At 39.0% G+C, this 18025-nt stretch overlaps 1 protein-coding gene across 5 annotated transcripts in view; it reads left to right on the top strand.

Moving 5' to 3' along the window:
* Positions 1-18025, top strand: part of IPCEF1 (interaction protein for cytohesin exchange factors 1) — a 137801-nt gene that overhangs the window by 107223 nt on the left and 12553 nt on the right. For all 5 annotated transcript variants that reach the window (XM_014545052.1, XM_014545050.1, XM_005872870.2 and 2 more), the window contains one exon: positions 5483-5852. In XM_014545052.1, the coding sequence (XP_014400538.1) occupies positions 5483-5852 (370 nt within the window). The remainder of the gene's footprint in view (positions 1-5482; positions 5853-18025) is intronic.

The raw sequence follows: 18025 nt of genomic DNA, 5'->3' as shown, positions 1-18025 counted from the left end.
AGTCCGATGATATGGATTCATCTAGTGAGGCCTTTCAGTAAACCCTCACTGCTTATCAAATTAATTCTGGGCTCATTGGATTGATATTTAAGGTATCGGGCTTCCTTTAAACCAGCAGTACTGTCTTGATGCTGATTCCTCCATTGTCATCACCTCAATGAATTGCCGGTTATTTTCCCAAAAACTTTCCAGACTTTTCTGCTCTCGCAACCTGGAATTACAAAGTTTCTCCACTTGCAGGAACCTCTCACCCCGACCCTAATTCCACCTTCTAAATATCTTTCAAGACAGGTTCAACTGTGACTTCCTTCATTAAAGCTTCCTTAGTCCTTTAAGTCAGGATTTTCCTTCCTTCCTTCTGAATCTTTTATACTCCTGTAGTGCATTGTTTTTTGACACCTTTTCATCTGCCTTGTTATTATAGATTTTGTATATCTGTTGTTTTTCTCTAATTATTAAGTTCTGAATATCATAGTCAGTGCCCAGTATCTTTTTCTTTACCCATAACACTTATGACCGCTCCTAACACATACTCAAAACCTAATAAATATTTATTAATAGACTGATAAATGGGTCAGGGGGTGACTATTGTGACTTCATCCCCACTCTTCACAGATTTGTTGCTCTACAAGCATTTCCCGGTGAGAATTGGGAAGTTACTACTTCACACTTTTCTAGTGCTTTCAGATGGCTTTGCGAAGGATGGTTTTAGTTGACTCACAAAAACCCTGTATTCATTTTACAAGCAAGGAAGCCACGGTCAGAGGAGTAAATATGACTGTCCTAAGTATCATTTGCATGTTTAAACTTACATTTTATTAAGAATGTTTTTTATATTATTTCATTTGCTCCTCTCGGTAAATCTGCGTTAGTCGGTCAGGAAGCTAAGGGAGCATGTACCAGGTACTGTTGCCGATAAGGGAGGCCGAATCGAGATAGTGTCTCTTCCGTTGAGCATCTTGAGTTCTAAGTTGAGGAAGAGGCACAATAAATTTGCGATTCAAACAAAATAATCTCAAGATAAATGCTCTGAAGAAGAAAAAATAGGGCAATGTGCTAGGGAGTGGCCGGGGCTGGGAATAGAGGATATTGCTTTGTATGTGACTGTCAGGGAACAGCCTGCTAAGGAAGTGATATTTGAATTGGGACCAAAATCCTGGGAAGGAGGCAGCCAATGAACAATCCACAGAAAGAGCCTTTTTTGGCACAAGAAAGGCCAGAGATTTTCTCAAAGAGCAGGAAGAAGACCAATGTGGCTTGAAAGGAGAGGGGCGGGGAGGTGGCAGCAGATGGTGCCCGGGGGGCTGGTAGGGGTTCCTGTAGGCCTTCTCAGCCATAATGGAGACTTATGGCTATTTTTCTACTGCTATGGGCAGTTATTAGAAGATTTTTCAGCAGGGGAATATTGTGATCTGTTCTATGTTTTAGAAATATTCTAGTTATTGTTTAGAGAGGATGGACCAGGCAGGCGAGAGGTGAGTGATGGTGGAGATGGGAAGTCAATAGAACAGGACTTGGAGGTAAAGTGGCTTTTAGAAGGTCATGGATACTAAGGGTTGGATTGAGGAGGGAGTCTTTTGCCACTTCATTGCCCAAGGTCATGCGGAAGGTCAGTGACAGAGTAGGGAGTAGACTATATCAAAGTCTTTGGATTTTTATGGTAATGTTACTAGCATATGATAGAAATACAAACAATACTTTCTAGGGCCAACGAGCAATTGACTGGTTTGTTTTTATTAATATAGCTAATGAAAGGGAAAAAAAGGCTGTGTACATTCCTCTTTTTTTCTCATTTGGTTTTATAAGTTTAGTCTTAAGTTATTCCTGTATCTTCCATTTTTTTTATATGATCTGACTAATATTGCTTAAAATTTATATGTTAACTCCTTTCTAATTACAAGATTTTGGTGGCCATTTAAAACTATTTTTCACCATGCAAACTTGCGTTTTAAAACAATTCAAAAGAAACGATTTTGGAGCTAATCAGCATTTGAACTATACTTAATGAATAGAAGTATCTTATACAGAAAATAGGGAAAAGTAATATTGAAATTTTAATTTAATCATATATAGTCTCTCCATTAACATTAAAATCTTTAAAATGTCTTTAAATCTCTCATTAAAAAAGAAAATATTTAGCCCTAGCCAGTTTTGCTCAGTGGATAGAGCGTCAGCCTGAGGACTGAAGGGTCCCGGGTTCAATTCCGGTTGAGGCCACTTACCTTGGTTGCAGGCTCCTCCCTCACCTGGGCCCTGGTCAGAGTGCATGCAGGGGGCAACTAATCGATATGTTTTTCTCACATTGATATCTCTCTCTGTCTTTCTCTCTCCACTCTCTCTAAAAATCAATGGAAAAATATCCTCGAGTGAGGATTAAAAAAAAGAAAACACAACAAAAAAATAAAATATTTAAATCCCAAATGTTCTCAAATTTGTGAAACCACATCCAATTATTAATATCTAATAAATAAAATACTAATTTTGTTTGGGATTGTGAGAATGAGTATTTGCACTGCAGTCAGTACCTGTCACCCTTAGATCCAAGGATTAGGATTAATCACCCATAACAGCTCTACAGAGAATTTCAGGGTCTCTTCAATAGCAGGTTGGACATCCCAGGGCTGTTTTTCTTTCTACAGCTGGCTCTCCAGTCTGCTCTTTGTTGGCATTAGTTTGTGACCAATGTGTCAGGCACAGATGCAACAAATGGAGATGCAAAAATGATTAAAAACAGGCTGTTCTCAAGTAACTCATCAACAGAGATGAACAAGTCAATCAGCAATTACAGTATCAGTTGACCAATCAAATGATATTCCACCTGGTGTGACAGAAGTAAGCCCCAAGCACAAGGCAGAGGGACCTTTTTGCCCTGACGTCCCCAGAGAAAGCTTCCGGGAGGAGCTTGCCCCTGAACTGATACTAGAAGGATGGGCCCCTGTTAGCCACATAAGGTGTGACTGTCAGTCACTCCTTTCTACCTTCATTTGATGATCAGTGGGGAACTTACGAGCATATTACACAGATGGTTCACAGAAGGCATGGAGCGAACAGGTTTTGGTTTGACATGTAGCTACAGCTATTAGTAGCTACAGAATGGTAGAAATAACGAGCCATGATTTAACACCACACTGTCTATAAAGCACGTTCCCGTGTGGAATTCTCTGTAATGTTGCTGTAGGTTCACTTTGATTTGTACTTTGTCAATCTCTCTTCTAATGAAAACTCCCTCTGATGTGATACACGTAATCTTTCCTCCTCCTCCTCTTCCTCCTTTTCCATTTTCTCCTCCTTCTTCTTTGGTTTATTCTTTTCTCCATTTTAACATCACATTTATAAATGCTACATGTTGCTAGAGAAAATGGAAAGCATTTGCCCTGTGTTTGAGTAGCACCACACACAGGAATACCATCCACAGGCATTTCTGATGCTCACTTATCATGTCTTTCCTTAGTCCTTTAAGCAGACTTTTGAGGTTCATAGAGGCTCGTGGAATGTGCTGCAGCAGGTGTGCGCAGTTTTTGGCTCAAATATCCATTTTGCTATAATCTAATTAGAGAAGTATCAGCAGGAGCAACAGAAACTGCGTGAGCTTCGTCTCTGCAGAAAAGGAGGCTGAACACATGGAAGCCAAGCTTTACCAGAATAGCGCACAATAGGGGAGTGTGTCAGGACTGGGCCAGAGTAGGTATTTTTGTAATATTTATTTTATAGATCCTGCTAATGAGTAAACTATCCCCGGCTTTTATTTGGATAGTTTGGCAAGTGGGCATTACTTTCTCCAGATAACTGGGGTTTTATTTAGTGAATTACAGGTCTTTCTTGATCTCTTAGAATTTAAATGGTCAGAGTGATTGAAAGCAACTGGTTCCCAAGTTCATTGATGCATTCCCGAATGGAAAGTTTTCATGTCTTCACAAATATATTATTAAGAAGATGCATGCGATGAGTCAGTATCTTAACTAGATAATTTAATGTCATGCTACTAAAAAGTGGATTTATTGATTATTTGATGATCCATGTCTAATATGCAGCCAACCGGGCACATATTGACCAAATAACAAGCTTTTCCCATCAGAACTCTGAGCTTTGAACTTGCAAAATTCTTGGGACAGTTTTGGTTTGGAACAAAGTCAGCCATTCTGAGTTAGTTGCAATGATTCTGAGGTCTCTGAGTAAAGACCTCGTTTACTTTTTGGCTTCTTCCCTCTAACAATTTCTTCCCTTACACTTCCTTGGAGTTTTGAATGTTTAAAATTGATGGGAATTTTCCATAGGATGATATAATGAAACTAAACCATAAAATGCCTCTTCTGTCTTACCTGCCAATGGAGATATAAGGTTATCCATAGACCACTGGTGTTTGGATTTATGGATTTTACCGGTCAATAAAATAAAAAATGGAAGGACAACATGTAGTTACGAAATCCATATTTTGATGACTATAAATAAGAAAAATGCTAATATCCACCATCACGATTTTCTAAATATACAGGGCATCCCCCAAAAAACATTTACACACTTTATAGCTGATAGCTTAGTTGATGTTTCTTTCTTTTCAGATCAAACCCATTGGAATTAATCATTATTCAAACTGTGTATACATTTTTGGGAACACCCTGTATTTTAACCTCAAAATGTAACAAGGATAAGATCTCAGAATAAGTGAAGTGTTTACCAAGAGAGGACAGTTGGTGATGTTGCATTGATATTTTCTCCATGGACTGGTGAAGATGTCACCAGGGATTGTCTTGTCATTCAGCCTTGGACTGTATGTTAGGAACTGCTTGCAGGAGACCTACATCATCAACCCACTTCACATAGTCTGTGGGGCAGTTTTTGGTTTCTCTGTAATGAATTAGGAACCTGCAAATATATCCTTGTCTTCTTTGGCAAAAGTCTATTATTGAAGTTTTTAAAGTATTGAAGAGCGAATGAGGTAACATTATTTCACCTAACTATGTAGCTATGAGCTGATACTGGTCATGTGCTAAGGAATATGTAAAAGATACTTGAGGATTGGTCAATATATGTGCTTTGCCCACATTACTGGTCATCACTCAGTTAATATTATTTTGCTGCATCTCTGGCTCCAGTTTTTGCTTTCCTTTCTTAATCACATTTCTCAAGGTTTTTTGCTCATTTTAGTGATAGATTGCAATCTCCTTTTTGCTCAAAGAGTCCTTCAATATTCCAAAGAATTCCCCAAAGAGGCCTGTTAAGGTTCTGGAGAACATTGAAGAATAAGGTAAATCATGATATAGAAATTTTTTCAGATCCTTGAACAGTGAATTTAAAATGATATAAACCAGTTTTTAGAAAACGGCACCATAATGCCTGTCATATGGACATAAATATCACACACATTATTTTGACTACTGGCCACTTTTTGAAACAATGGATTACCTTCATTGAATATTAAAAGTAGAAAATGCTTATATAATCACGACTTACTATTTTTTTCAATTTTGTGTGTGCACAATAGGCAGCAGAGCAGGCATCTTCATCTTCATCCAAACTGAGTGAAACACCGGGTTCTTTCTCTTCCCTGGAAAATACCGTAGAGGCAGCCAGCACTTTGCCCACCTCCTGCTCGAAAGAAAGACAGTCCTTGACCAACATTAACAGTTCCTCTGCTGCTGAAGATGTGGGACAATCTATAGCAATTGCTGTGGAGATTCACCCACCTGGACCCTCAGAGGCAAACAGTCACAAGGCCCTGGAGAAAAGCGTGGCCACGTCAGAAAGTGGGGCTTTGAACTCTTTATCTAGTGGTGACACGTCTTCATTGAGTAGCAACCTAGACCATCTTACTGTCCCAGACAAGCCTACGGGATCAAAGATGATAGACAGAGGTAAACTAATAAATTGTTTCTTTTTCCTTAGGGAATGAGTATTTGGGTGTGGATGCAGAACTCTAACGTTAATTTGTTAAAAGAGTATTTAAAGTCATGAATGATGATGATTCAGTCATTAAGCTGCCTTGTGGATTAAGCGAAGGGGCTATTTCTTTAGAGGAGTTTGCATGTAGAAAACCCCAGCTTCGAGGCCATTCATTATTCTCTATAAGTGTCACTAACCAAATGCTTACAGTCGACTATGAGACATGTGATCATAAAATATGTTTTTTGCCAATCTGAGGAAAGGCTTGACTCTTTTTTTGGTCCCATGTTCTATGCTCTTAAGCTTGTAGGAAATAGATCAGGGTTTTGTAGACTGATATTTATAACATTACTTCCTTGTTTCCACACAAACTTAGAGCAACTACCTTCCCTGGACCACGACCACAGACAAAGTTTGGGCTAGCTAGTAGGTTCCTGAAGGTGCCCATGTGGTTAGCAGGAAGACAGAGAATTTGCATACATTCTGGAGGGCAGCACTAGAACTTTTAAACACGCAGGGGAGCACAGTTTATGCTTTTGAAAACAAAATTTAAGTCTTAGCAAAGAAAAGAGCTAATGGAATGTAGAAATGAATAATGTGCACCTCTTAATGCTCTGTGATAGTAGGTTCTTACCTTTTATTCAGTCTAACTTTTTTATTATTATGTTCAATTATGGTGTGTCTTTTCTGATGGTTGTGGGCCTTATTCATTCTGGTGGAGAACAAGCTTACCTGATATAACATATTGAGCAATGATGCAGTGACGACTTTGGTTTTTATTTTTAAAAATATATTGGTATTGATTTCAGAGGGGAAGGGAGAGGGAGAGAGAGATAGAAACATCAATGATGAGAAAGAATCATTGATTGGCTGCCTCCTGCATGCCCCACACTGGGGATTGAGCCCTCAACCTGGGCATGTGCCCTGACCGGAAATTGAACTGTGACCTCCTGGTTCATAGGTCGACACTCAACCACTGAGCCACACTGGCTGGGCTGGTTTGTATTTCTTTAATGTACTCTTGAGAGAAAATTGACTGGCTACATTCCCATGGTACTTAGAGTGGCCTGATGGCATAGGTGACTGTTCTGCCCCCTCTCCTAGCCTAATCAGGGAAAGTTTTTTTTTTAAAGTTCACAAGTTGTTGTATTCTATTAATTTAGTATTTGCTATCAGAGTAATTAAGGTCAAGGATTGCAACTGCAGACCCAGTTGTGTGTGTTTTGTGTGCATATGTGCATTATTTTAAAGAATGTGAATTGTAATACTCAGGTTGGGACCTCATTCTTCAGTCACCACAATTGTCACCACTTCCTGTGATGTTTCACACAGTTGACTTACCTGCCTGGCCTCTAATGACATTTTCAATTGTCACCCCTAATTTAGGCCAACGGTCTACTTTACATGAAAAAAAGTGGAGCGCATGAAGTTATTGGCAAAATAACTTACTTCTAGGTGTGAATGAGGTGGGATAGGGAAGAGAATAAAAGTGATGCCATTGAGGGATGGAGAGGGGCCGAGTTTGGATGGCAAGGAAGGGAAAATGTAGACTCACACTGTCCTTAGGTTTGCAAGGTGCTGTCATGTAGAAGAATATGGGCTTCATTTGTTTCTCCTCGGAAGGACACAAGTGAGGTCAGCAGTGCAAGTAAAAGGAGGTAGTTTTAGGTTCAGCCTAAGAAACTTCTTTTTAACACTGAGAAAGTTCAAAATAGAATGTGCTCTTCAGAACGTAATGCATTCCTTGCCCCTGAAAGTGTTTTCTCATTCTGAGACGACCACTTTCACTGGCTGTTAGTTGCTATTGTTCATTGTATTTGGTTTTACAAAGATATACTGAAGAGAGAATTTAAGTATCTCCAACTCAATGGCCTCTAACTTGATACTTAGACGATCATTCCAGATATAGGAGTGGCGAGACTAAAGAAAATAATAAAACGTGCCACATCTATTCTTTCCTGCCGAAAACTCTTACTTTAATCATTGAACCATAGGTAGAACTAAAAACCTGCATACACACACACACACACACACACACACACACACGCACACACACACGCACATCCCACACACACATATACACACACAGAACCCCAGAATGAGAATGGTTTCAAAAGCAAAATAGATAATAAAATTTCATTTGCATTCTTTCCCAATAGATAACCCTGCAGATTGAGTTGACTTTAGGGTGAATAACATGAGAGTCATGGGAAGATGCGTGAAGCTCTTACCCATGTCTAAATGTCACTCTTGGAATGCATGTGCTGCAGAGCCTGGCTGGGCACGAACAACTCTTTTATTTGAAGAAAAGGAAGAAGCCTTGTATTTTTAAATGTTAGTTAAGTGCTGAGTGACCAACAAAGTCTGTATGCTTCCTCAAACCACTTGACATGAAAGTGCTCCTGCCAGGAGAAAGGAAGAGGAAATAAAAGTATTCTCCTCTCACTGATTTGTTGGCAGTTGCCATATGCTACAACATTTTTGCTGGTGATTTTTTCCCCCTGCTACTGGGGGTTTGGTTAAATTCCCAGAAGAGCTAAACTACATAGAGTCATTGCTATGGAAACAGCAACCCTGTCTTTGCTTGTGCTTCCAATGACCTGCTATTGAGTAATCAGATTGTGTATTTTGCATGTTTTTAAACATGTGTGTGTTTGTGTGTTGGAGAAGGTAGCTTTTCATTTTTGTGACTTTTAAAAATTATGTTTTATCTGCCAGTTAAAAAAATACACAAAAGCCCTGAAATTTCTGTGTCTGAAATGTTGTTCAGGATATTTTCATGACAGGGATTGAAGTTTCGATGTCCTCCAGAATAGCAGTTGGGATTTAAAATTAAGCCCCAGTCTCAAGATGCATTTGTGGGAGTAAGAGGCTTTTATCCTAGAAAATAAAAAGATTCTTAAAGGTTAATAACTGAGTCCTGAAACAAGCAGACAGCATGTATTATAGCCTTCTTTTTATTTAGACAACGAGAGAAATATTTTGCAGTTGGTATGCAATTAAAATTGCGGTTGCTAGAATTCTATGCTGAACTTAAATATCCTCTTAGACATTTCTCCCCTGCTGTGCAAGCTATTAAACATGCACAATGCTAATTGCATCCTATTGCCTGTCCACATTGGGAGTTGCAGAGTTCCAGAGCTGTCCGGATTCTTCCCTGAGTCTTTCTACAAAGCCAAGGGGCAAAGAGGCGATGGGGTTAATGGAATGCTCATCTCAGCTCAGTTTTACTCTGTGCTGTGTCTTTCCTTTGGGAGAGGCATTTGGCCCCTGACTTATGCCTGTGTGATGATGACTCGCATTGTTGTCTCTATTTACGTTGTGTTAACAACGTGGAAACAATTTCATTATACTTACTGCATGAATTGAGTGACCATACCCTGGATGCTGAAAGCTAATAACCACTAATGAGACTAACACCCAATTTAGGCAAATATATTTTCAAGTACAAGTACAGCCAGAATTAATCTGGGAATCATGTTGAATAAAAAGCAGTTTTAATGAAAAGACAAGCACACTAGAGCATGCATGACATCCCAAGAAAGTGGCATAAATAAGCCAGATTTTAGAATTTTGCAATTTTTTTTTTTACAGTTTGAATGTGAACAGTATAGGTGACACGTTATTTTAGCCAGCTACTTCAGATATTGCTGTAGGAATTTTGTGGCATGTCTGTTTAGGAAGTAAGAAGATAATAAGAAGAAAATGTTGAATACTGAACTCCATTCAATTTAGCATTATTTTTATTACTTTTCTGAATACCTTACATCTATTCAGGTACTTTGCGTTAAAGGGAATACAAAGATGAGCAAGATATAATTGCTGGTATAAAACATTCTAACATCTAATAGGGAGAGTGGGAGGAATAAGACACATTTAACCAAAGAAAGCAGAGGAAAATAGTTGTCACAGAGAGATACAAAGTACTTGAGAGATTTAAAAGAGAGCAGGGACTCAAAGTATAGAATGTGACATCTAAGTGGGAGGTTCTGTGCATAGAGATAAAAGACATGGGAAAGAGAGATGGAAAAGAAACTTAGATGATGTTGAATACTGGGCTAGTTGTTAGTTTATTTCAGTAAGTAATGGATGACTATTCTAACCAGATTAATCTAGTGATTAAATTATACTTTCTAAAAAACTAGAGGCCTGGTGCATAACATTCATGCACTGGGGAAGGGGGGGGTCCCTCAGCCCAGCCTGCGCCCTCTTGCAGTCCGGGACCCCTTGGGGGATGTCTGCCTGCCAGCTTAGGCCTGATGCCCCCAGGGATTGGGCCTAAGCTGGCAGTCAGACATTACCTCTCGCAGTCTGGGGCTCTCGTAGTCCAGGGCTCTCGTAGTCTAGGACCCCTTGCTCCTTACCACCTGCCTACAGCGGAGGCGGGAGAGGCTCCCGCCACCCCTGATGCGCTCACCAGCCCTAAGGCTTCTGGCTGAGCAGCGCTCCCCCTATGGGAGCACACTGACCATCGGGGGGCAGCTCCTGCGTTGAGTGTCTGCACCCTGATGTCAGTGCGTGTCATAGCCACCAGTCGTTCCGCTGTTCGGTTGATTTGCATATTAGGGTTTTATTATATGGAATTGGGTCAGCTTTAGAAAATGGAGTAGAAGAGAATAAGAGGAGACTTATTCTCTTAGCTTCTGTAATAGCTGAGGTGGCTGTGGAAATAGAGGAAGCAAAGGTGAGCCATGAGGGGTTCTACAGCATGCCTATCAAGGTGAAGACTGAGCTTCGTCTTGTGTCTCTATTACTTAATGTAGTCCCTAGAAAATTTCCTAGTGATCCTGTTTTTTGAACTATGCTCTGAAAATGGGAATACATATTTACTATTGGGAAAATCTTGGCTCTATAATTGTTGACCTCAGTGGCATTGGTCTCAGGCACAGGTGAGACCTCTTGCTTTCTCAGCTCCACGAATGCCTTTGTGAGATCCTCCCTGGGTAAGAGGAATTAGTTTATTTTCATTGCTTTATAGTACTCAGTTGTTTTCATATACCACAAGAAATTGATCTACTGTTGCTGAACATTTTATTTTTTCAGCTTTGGGCTGTTATAATAAATGCTGATATGAACATCCTTTTAAAAAAAATTAATAGAGCCCTAGCCAGTTTGGCTCAGTGGATAGAGTGTCGGCCTGTGGACTGAAGGGTCCTGGGTTCGATTCTGGTCAAGGGCACATGCCCGGGTTGCAGGCTCCATCTTCAGTAGGGGACGTGCAGGAGGCAGCAATCAATGATTTTCTCTCATCATTGGTGTTTCTATCTCTCTCTCCCTCTCCCTTTCTCTCTGAAATCAATAAAAATTTTAAAAAAGGAATTAAAAAAATTAATAGACATCTTTTTGAGCAGTTTTAGAGTTACAGGGAAGAGACTGGACAATAATCGTGCACCTATGGATGAGGACAGTGGGTGGGGAGTGAGGGCGGAGGGTGGGGTGGGAACTGGGTGGAGGGGAGTTATGGTGGGAAAAAAGAGTAACTAATGTAATAATCTGAACAATAAAGATTTAATTAAAAAAAAAGAAAAATAGAGCAGGAAGTACAGAGAATTTCCATATAATCCCTCTTCTTCTACACACAATTGCCTCTATTATTAGTATCTTGCATTAGTGTGGTTTACCTGATACAACGAACAACTAATGTTGACAAATTTTGATGAACTGAAGTCCATGTTTTCATTTGGGCTCATTCTTTGTTCTGTACAGTTTTATGGGTTTTGACAAGTACATAATGCCATATGTCCACCATTAATCACAACATTATAAATAATAGTTTCAGTGTCATAAAAATCTCCTGTGCTCCACTTCACCCTGTCTTCCACCCCTTTCCCAGGCCCCAGACAACCACTGATCTTTTTACTCTTTAATTTTACCTTTTTCCAGACTGTAATATAGTTGGAATCATACTGTAGGTATGGTCTTCAGATTGCCTTCTTTCCAGTATGCATTTTAATGTCCTCCATGCATTTTTGTGGGTTAAAAAGCTCATTGCTTTCTTATGGCTGAATAATATTCCATTGTATGGATGTACCAAAGTTTGTTATCCATTCATTTATTGAAGGATATCTTAGTTGCTTCTAAGTTTTTGAAATTACAAATAAGGCTACTATAACAGTGTGTACAGATTTCAGTGTGGGATATAAAAATTTCAACTCATTTGGGTAAATGCCTAGGAGTGCAATCATTGGAGTGTATGGCAAGGCTATGTTGAGTTTTGTAAGAAATGCCAAATTGGCTGTACCATTTTGCATTCCCATCCGCAAGGAATGAAAGTTTCTGCTGCTTCAGATCCTCACCAGCATTTGGTGTTGTCCGTGTTTTGGAATTTTGCCATGCTAGTAGGTGGATCATGGTATCTTTTTGTTTTAATTTATAATTCTCTAATGATATAAAATGTTGAGCATCCTTTCCCATGCTTATTTGCTCTCTGCATATCTTATTTGGTGAGATAACTGCTGAAATCTTTTACTCTCTTTTAATTTGTGTTTTTTTTTCTCATTGTTGAGTTCTTTGTATATTTTAAATACAAGACCTTTTATAAGTGGTAGCAAATAATTCCTCCCGGTCTGTGGCTTGTCTTTTCATTCTCCGAGTGAGAATTCTTATGCATACATCCCGGTCTACTTATGCCTGCTATCATCTGATTCCGTATGCGTGTGTCATTTTTCTAATATCATTTATGTAAAATCCATCTTTCTCCAAGATATCCACATGAGTCCCAAGGCCATCTTTGTTGTAAATCCAGCGCTGTTGCTTCTTAGATTTGTCATTCATCAGTCTATTTTTTCCGACCCTGACTCATACCCTTTTAGAAAAAGAGTCTTAATGGCTGATAGGGCAAGTCTTTCTAACTTGGTCTTTCTAAAGAGTGTTTGGGATATTCTTGGCCATTTTAACTTCCATATACATTTCTTGCCTTGGGTTGGCCATGTAGTACAATGCTGATAGAAATGGTGGTTATAGGCATTTTTGTCGTGTGCCTGATCTCCAAGGGAAAACTTTTACTCTTTCTCCACTACAACAAATTTAAAAGTAGGTACTTTATTGCCACTTCTATTTTATGGATGAAGAAACCGGGGCTTAAAGTGGTTAAGTAGACTGCGGATAGTGGTCATGCACCTAGTACGTGTAAAATTGTGTTTGGAATGCAGTTTTGTTTGACTCCAGAGCTTGAGATTTTAACCACCTGATTAAGAATGATTCTGCATAAGTAATCAGCAAGACACAGGGTTGGGTTAGATGTGATGTGAGCCAAGCCACATTGTATAACCAGAACAATTTCCTTCCTGTTTTATAACTACCAGTGAAGCAGTATAAGCTACTTATGATAGAAACAGAAGTAACTAAATACAGATGCCACTTATCGACGGGGATTCATTCTGAGAAATGCGTTGTTAGGCGATTTTACCGTTGTGCAAACATCAGAGAGCCCACTCACATAAACTTAGGTGTATTTGTATGTGCTGTACTTTTATATGACTGACATCCCTGCAGGTTTCTTTACACCTGCATCCCCACAAACACATGAGTAATTGTAGTGTCTGAAGCAGAGTGGGCTGGGGAGGCGTACAAAGGAATTGGAGAACTCAGTGGCATTCTGGCTTATGAGGCAGTAGTTGGGTCCTGTTAGATGTTTGGATCTTTTTCCAAGTGCAATGATATGTTTTTGGAGAAATTGAAGCTGGAGGGTGTTATGGTGTGGTTTATAGTTTTAAAATATATATATTTATTGATTTCAAAGAGGAAGGGAAAGGGAGAGAGCGATAGAAACACCAATGATGAGAGAGAATCATTGATTGGCTGTCTTCTGCATGCCCCCTACTGGGGATTGAGCCCACAACCTGGGCATGTGCCCTTGGCTGGAATTTAACTCAGAACTCTCCAGTCCACAGGCCGACACTCTCACTGAGCCAAACAAGCTAGGGCTCCCCTGACTGGGAATTGAACTGTGACCTCCTGGTTCATAGGTCAATGCTCAACCGTTGAGCCATGCCGGCTGTGCTGGCTTACATTTTTTAAATATATATTATTTTTTTATTGATTTCAGAGAGGAAGGAAGAGGGAGAGAGAGATAGAAACATCAATAATGAGAGAGAAAAATTGATTGACTGTCTCCTGCATGACCCACACTGGGGATCAAGCCTGCAACCCCAGCATGTGCCCTGACTGGGAATTGAACCGTGACCTCGTGGTTCATAGGTCGATGCTCATTTTTAAGAGAAGACTTCACTATATGGAAAATGGATATTAGAAAGCTAACATAGACCATGTAGCTATTGAAATGGGCCAAAGTCAAATAATGTTGGTTGGATTAAGATGGTAGCAATGAGGGTTCAGGAGAGAAAAAATACACATATTTGGGATATATTGTAAAGATAAAATATGAGAATATAAGATTCATAAAGAATTCTACTCTGTTTAAGTCCATCCCCAGCACACAGTGGACATTAACAGAGTATTTGATGGATGAGTTGAATAAATGAATGAATCAAATGTGTGAAGGAAAGAGAGGAATCAAGGATGAGTCATATGTTTTCCAGCACATTCAGTTTCCTGTAGCATTAGATAATTTCCACTCCATAGGATTATGATTTTCTTGAAAAAAAAAAGTTTTCCTAGTAGGGATTTAATGGCCGTATTTAAATACATAACTCTAAATATGTACAGTAGGTCCTTAAATAATGTCATTTCATTCAATATTATTTCATTATAATGTTGTTGAGATGGTGTAGAAACTTAACTCTTATTTATATCAATTAGCCTATGGTAACATAGGTTTCAGCATACATTTCACTGCAGTTCCATGAAACTATTGGCGAGGTTAAGTGAGGACTTACTGTACTTTAAGGATTTTCTACAATAATAGAAATAAGAAGAAGAGAGCTTCATCTTAAAAAGGTAAGGGCATTTATATGTTCCAAACCTTCATTTTCTGCTTAGTGAAACTGAGATAGGGTCACTTTTCCTTCCTCTTACTCAGTGCTCTTGCCCTTTCCTCCTTCTGACCTTCCATTTCTATCTGTTGTTCTCACTTGTCTCTATCATGGAGCCACATGGATGATGGACCCAGTATGTTATGGGGCCAACTTGGCATATTTCTCTATAGTGCATTGAATTTGTATCCTTGGTTTTAGGCTATTTTTCCAGCTATTTTCCCCCATTTATTTCCCATTCAGTCTCCACCTCATAAATATATTTTACAAAGAAAATGAAAACCTGCTCATATGCCTTTTTAATATGCATGCCAATACTTTTTGTTTTCTTAGGATGTGGGCAAATATAGAAGTTTTATGACTGCATTACATATTTCACCAAATCCTGGGTGTTAATACAATGGAAAGAATACATTTTAAAGATAAATAGGATTATTTGTTTTGAGAAGTAAGGTTATATATCAGATGCCTGGGCAATGGACTCCATTTTAGATTATTTCCAAAAATTATAGCCACAAGAGGTAATAATAATAAAACAAAAACAATATTGAAGGTTGTCTACTAGATTAGATTTGCTCTTATCAATAAAAGCAATAATACAGTAGTAGTGAGTTGCCTTACTTAATAGAAACATCAAACATCCAAGAGAAAATAGGTATATGACTCAGCAGAGATGGTAAAAAAAATATGGAAAAATGAGGAAAATTAAAGTGAAACTACTCTTGTCTCAGACTTACAAGAGCACAAGTAAAAATACTAGCTTTATACTTGAATGCTTACTCTGATTTTCTCTCAATCTGTTTTCTCTCTTACGGAATTTCTTTTACCTGCCATTTTTCAAAAAATCACCTCATTCCCAAATACCATTCTTCCAACTTTGCTTGTCTGTTTCTAAGCACTTATATCTTTGTTGCATCCAGGGCCACAGTCTACCATGACCTTGACTCTCACCTTCTGCTCCCAATTTTACCTCCAGGTGTCTAGTTCAAATGTCCAAGCAGAGAATCTGATTATCTGGCCTATTTACCAGGTTTCTGTCTAGCTCATGAATTTCCAGCCCTGGGGTCTGGTGCCCCAGTTCAGCCAGCTACCACCCCAGTGACTGTATATTACCTATTTTGAAATAACCACCATTAGAATTTATTCAAAAGAAAGTATATCAAATATTTTCATAGTATAGCATAGTATCTAAGACAATGAACTTTGGGTCAGAACCTAGGTTTGTCTCCTTGTGACCCTGGTCAAGGTTTTTAATCTTTCTATGCATGGACATAGAAAGACTTCTATGTCCTTTATATTTTTCTTTCATGTGTATCAGGATTAATAATACTTTCCTCATGGGGTTGTTACAAAGATAATGAGATACTGTTGGTAGAGCAGTTAACACAGTGCCTCACCCATAGTCAAAACTTCATATTGAAGCGATCTCCCCCAGCATGCACAGCAGCAAAAACAGGCAGAATCCCCCTCAAAATTATGCTCTGTTAGTGTTCTAGGTCAGTAGCATCCTAACTACTAGTAAAAATTAGTTACCCAGATTTATCTTAGTTATCTAATTTAAATTTTCTCATCATTATGATGTAAGTCTTTTTTCTACATTGTAGAGTTGTCAGAATCACTAGAGAAAGCCTGCAAAATGCTTTTAATCTATTGGCATCAGATGTTGTATGAAATAACATTTGTAAAACCTTAAAAGCTCCACAGAATGTCCCAGTGGCTCTCATGATTTCTTCTCTTTGTGACCGATGCCTTCCATGGTCTTTCCTTTCTCCAACAGAACATTGCTGTTCTGTAGAAACAGGGAGCACTGTTTCTGCCTAAACCTTTCCAAGTGTTCCATGTTTGGAAACTAACATTGTCTACTTTGGAGCAGCGTTTAGGCTTTTTTAATCTCCAAAGGTTCCCTTTCAAATTCTAATATGAAATATGGCATATGAATTCCCCTTGTCTTCTGAAGCCAGAATTTGTGTTCTAGGAAGAAAATAAAAACCACATTCTAGAAAGCACAAGGAAACACTAAAAATAAAATAGTGGGAGAGGCAAAGTTGAAAATACAGCTTTTAAAGAGAGGATCTGCTGACAGTGAATTCTTGGCCTCCAGGAGCACCCCTGGCCCATCTGAAGCAGACGATAGGCTAGAATACATGGGAGGAAGAGAAGGAAGGAGCACATTCATTTGACATAATCTTGGAAAAGAGTAAACTTCAAACCATTACTTAAAAATGTTGTTATGTCTCATTTACTAAGGTCACCAAGAAAGATTGTGTTAACAAAAAATACCATGTCTTTCCTGAGTCTAAATTATTCGAATACTGACCTAAGTTTGGAGAAAGTTTACTAGTCTGTCCCCTTGAGGCGAGCTGAGCTGATCTAACAGATGTAAAGTGTCACCAACATTCCCCTCAAAATCGTGCCAACTCAACATATGAGATACCATGCTTTAGAGCAGGGATTCTGGACATACTCCTGTGAACAAAGCTGTAAATATATATATTTTTTCATTAGGATGTGGCTCAGAGCAAATAGATAAGTCCCACCTTTCTCATTGTGACTCCAGTCCCTTTCTCTTCCGATGAGTTGAGGCTGATGACACAATCCTGACATATTTATGACACAGTCTAGCCTTGTTACTCGTAAGTATGGTCCATGGGCCAGCAGTGCTGGCATTGGCTGGGAGCTTGTTAAACATTTAGAATCTCAGCACCATCCCCGCCTGACTTAATCAGAATATGCATTGTAACACAATCTCTAGGTGACTTTTGCCTGTGAGAGTTTGAGAAGACTGGTCTAGAAGCACCTTGTGGGATTGAACTTTTATTCTTAATTCCATCATGGATTTACATTTGGGAAAGATTACTTACTGTGTTTCAAGAATCTCCATTTTTTTCGCATCCATAACATAAAAATAGTTTTCACGTTTCTTGGCAAAGCACTGGTGAGGCTAGATGAGATAGACTATGAAGTGCCTTCTGTGGAGAAGGGAATTAAAGTCTTGTTAATTTACGGAAGAAGACTAAAATATACTCTGGAGAGGAAGGATAACAATTGCATTGGAAACACTTGGCTGTCTGACAGAATTCGTTTATTTCCTATCAGAAGCCAAGGGAAGTGGAAATAATTAACCTGGCTTCTGTGTCCAATAGGGGAGAGAGCAGTGGTCTTTCCTGCCCATCTTTTTTCTTGCTGTTTTTACAATCTGGTAAAATAGGAGA

Source organism: Myotis brandtii, unplaced genomic scaffold, assembly GCF_000412655.1.
Source record: "Myotis brandtii unplaced genomic scaffold, ASM41265v1 scaffold395, whole genome shotgun sequence".
Lineage (NCBI taxonomy): Eukaryota > Metazoa > Chordata > Mammalia > Chiroptera > Vespertilionidae > Myotis > Myotis brandtii.
The sequence above is the reverse complement of the archived record's forward strand: the minus strand, read 5'-3'. Positions and strand labels throughout refer to the sequence as shown.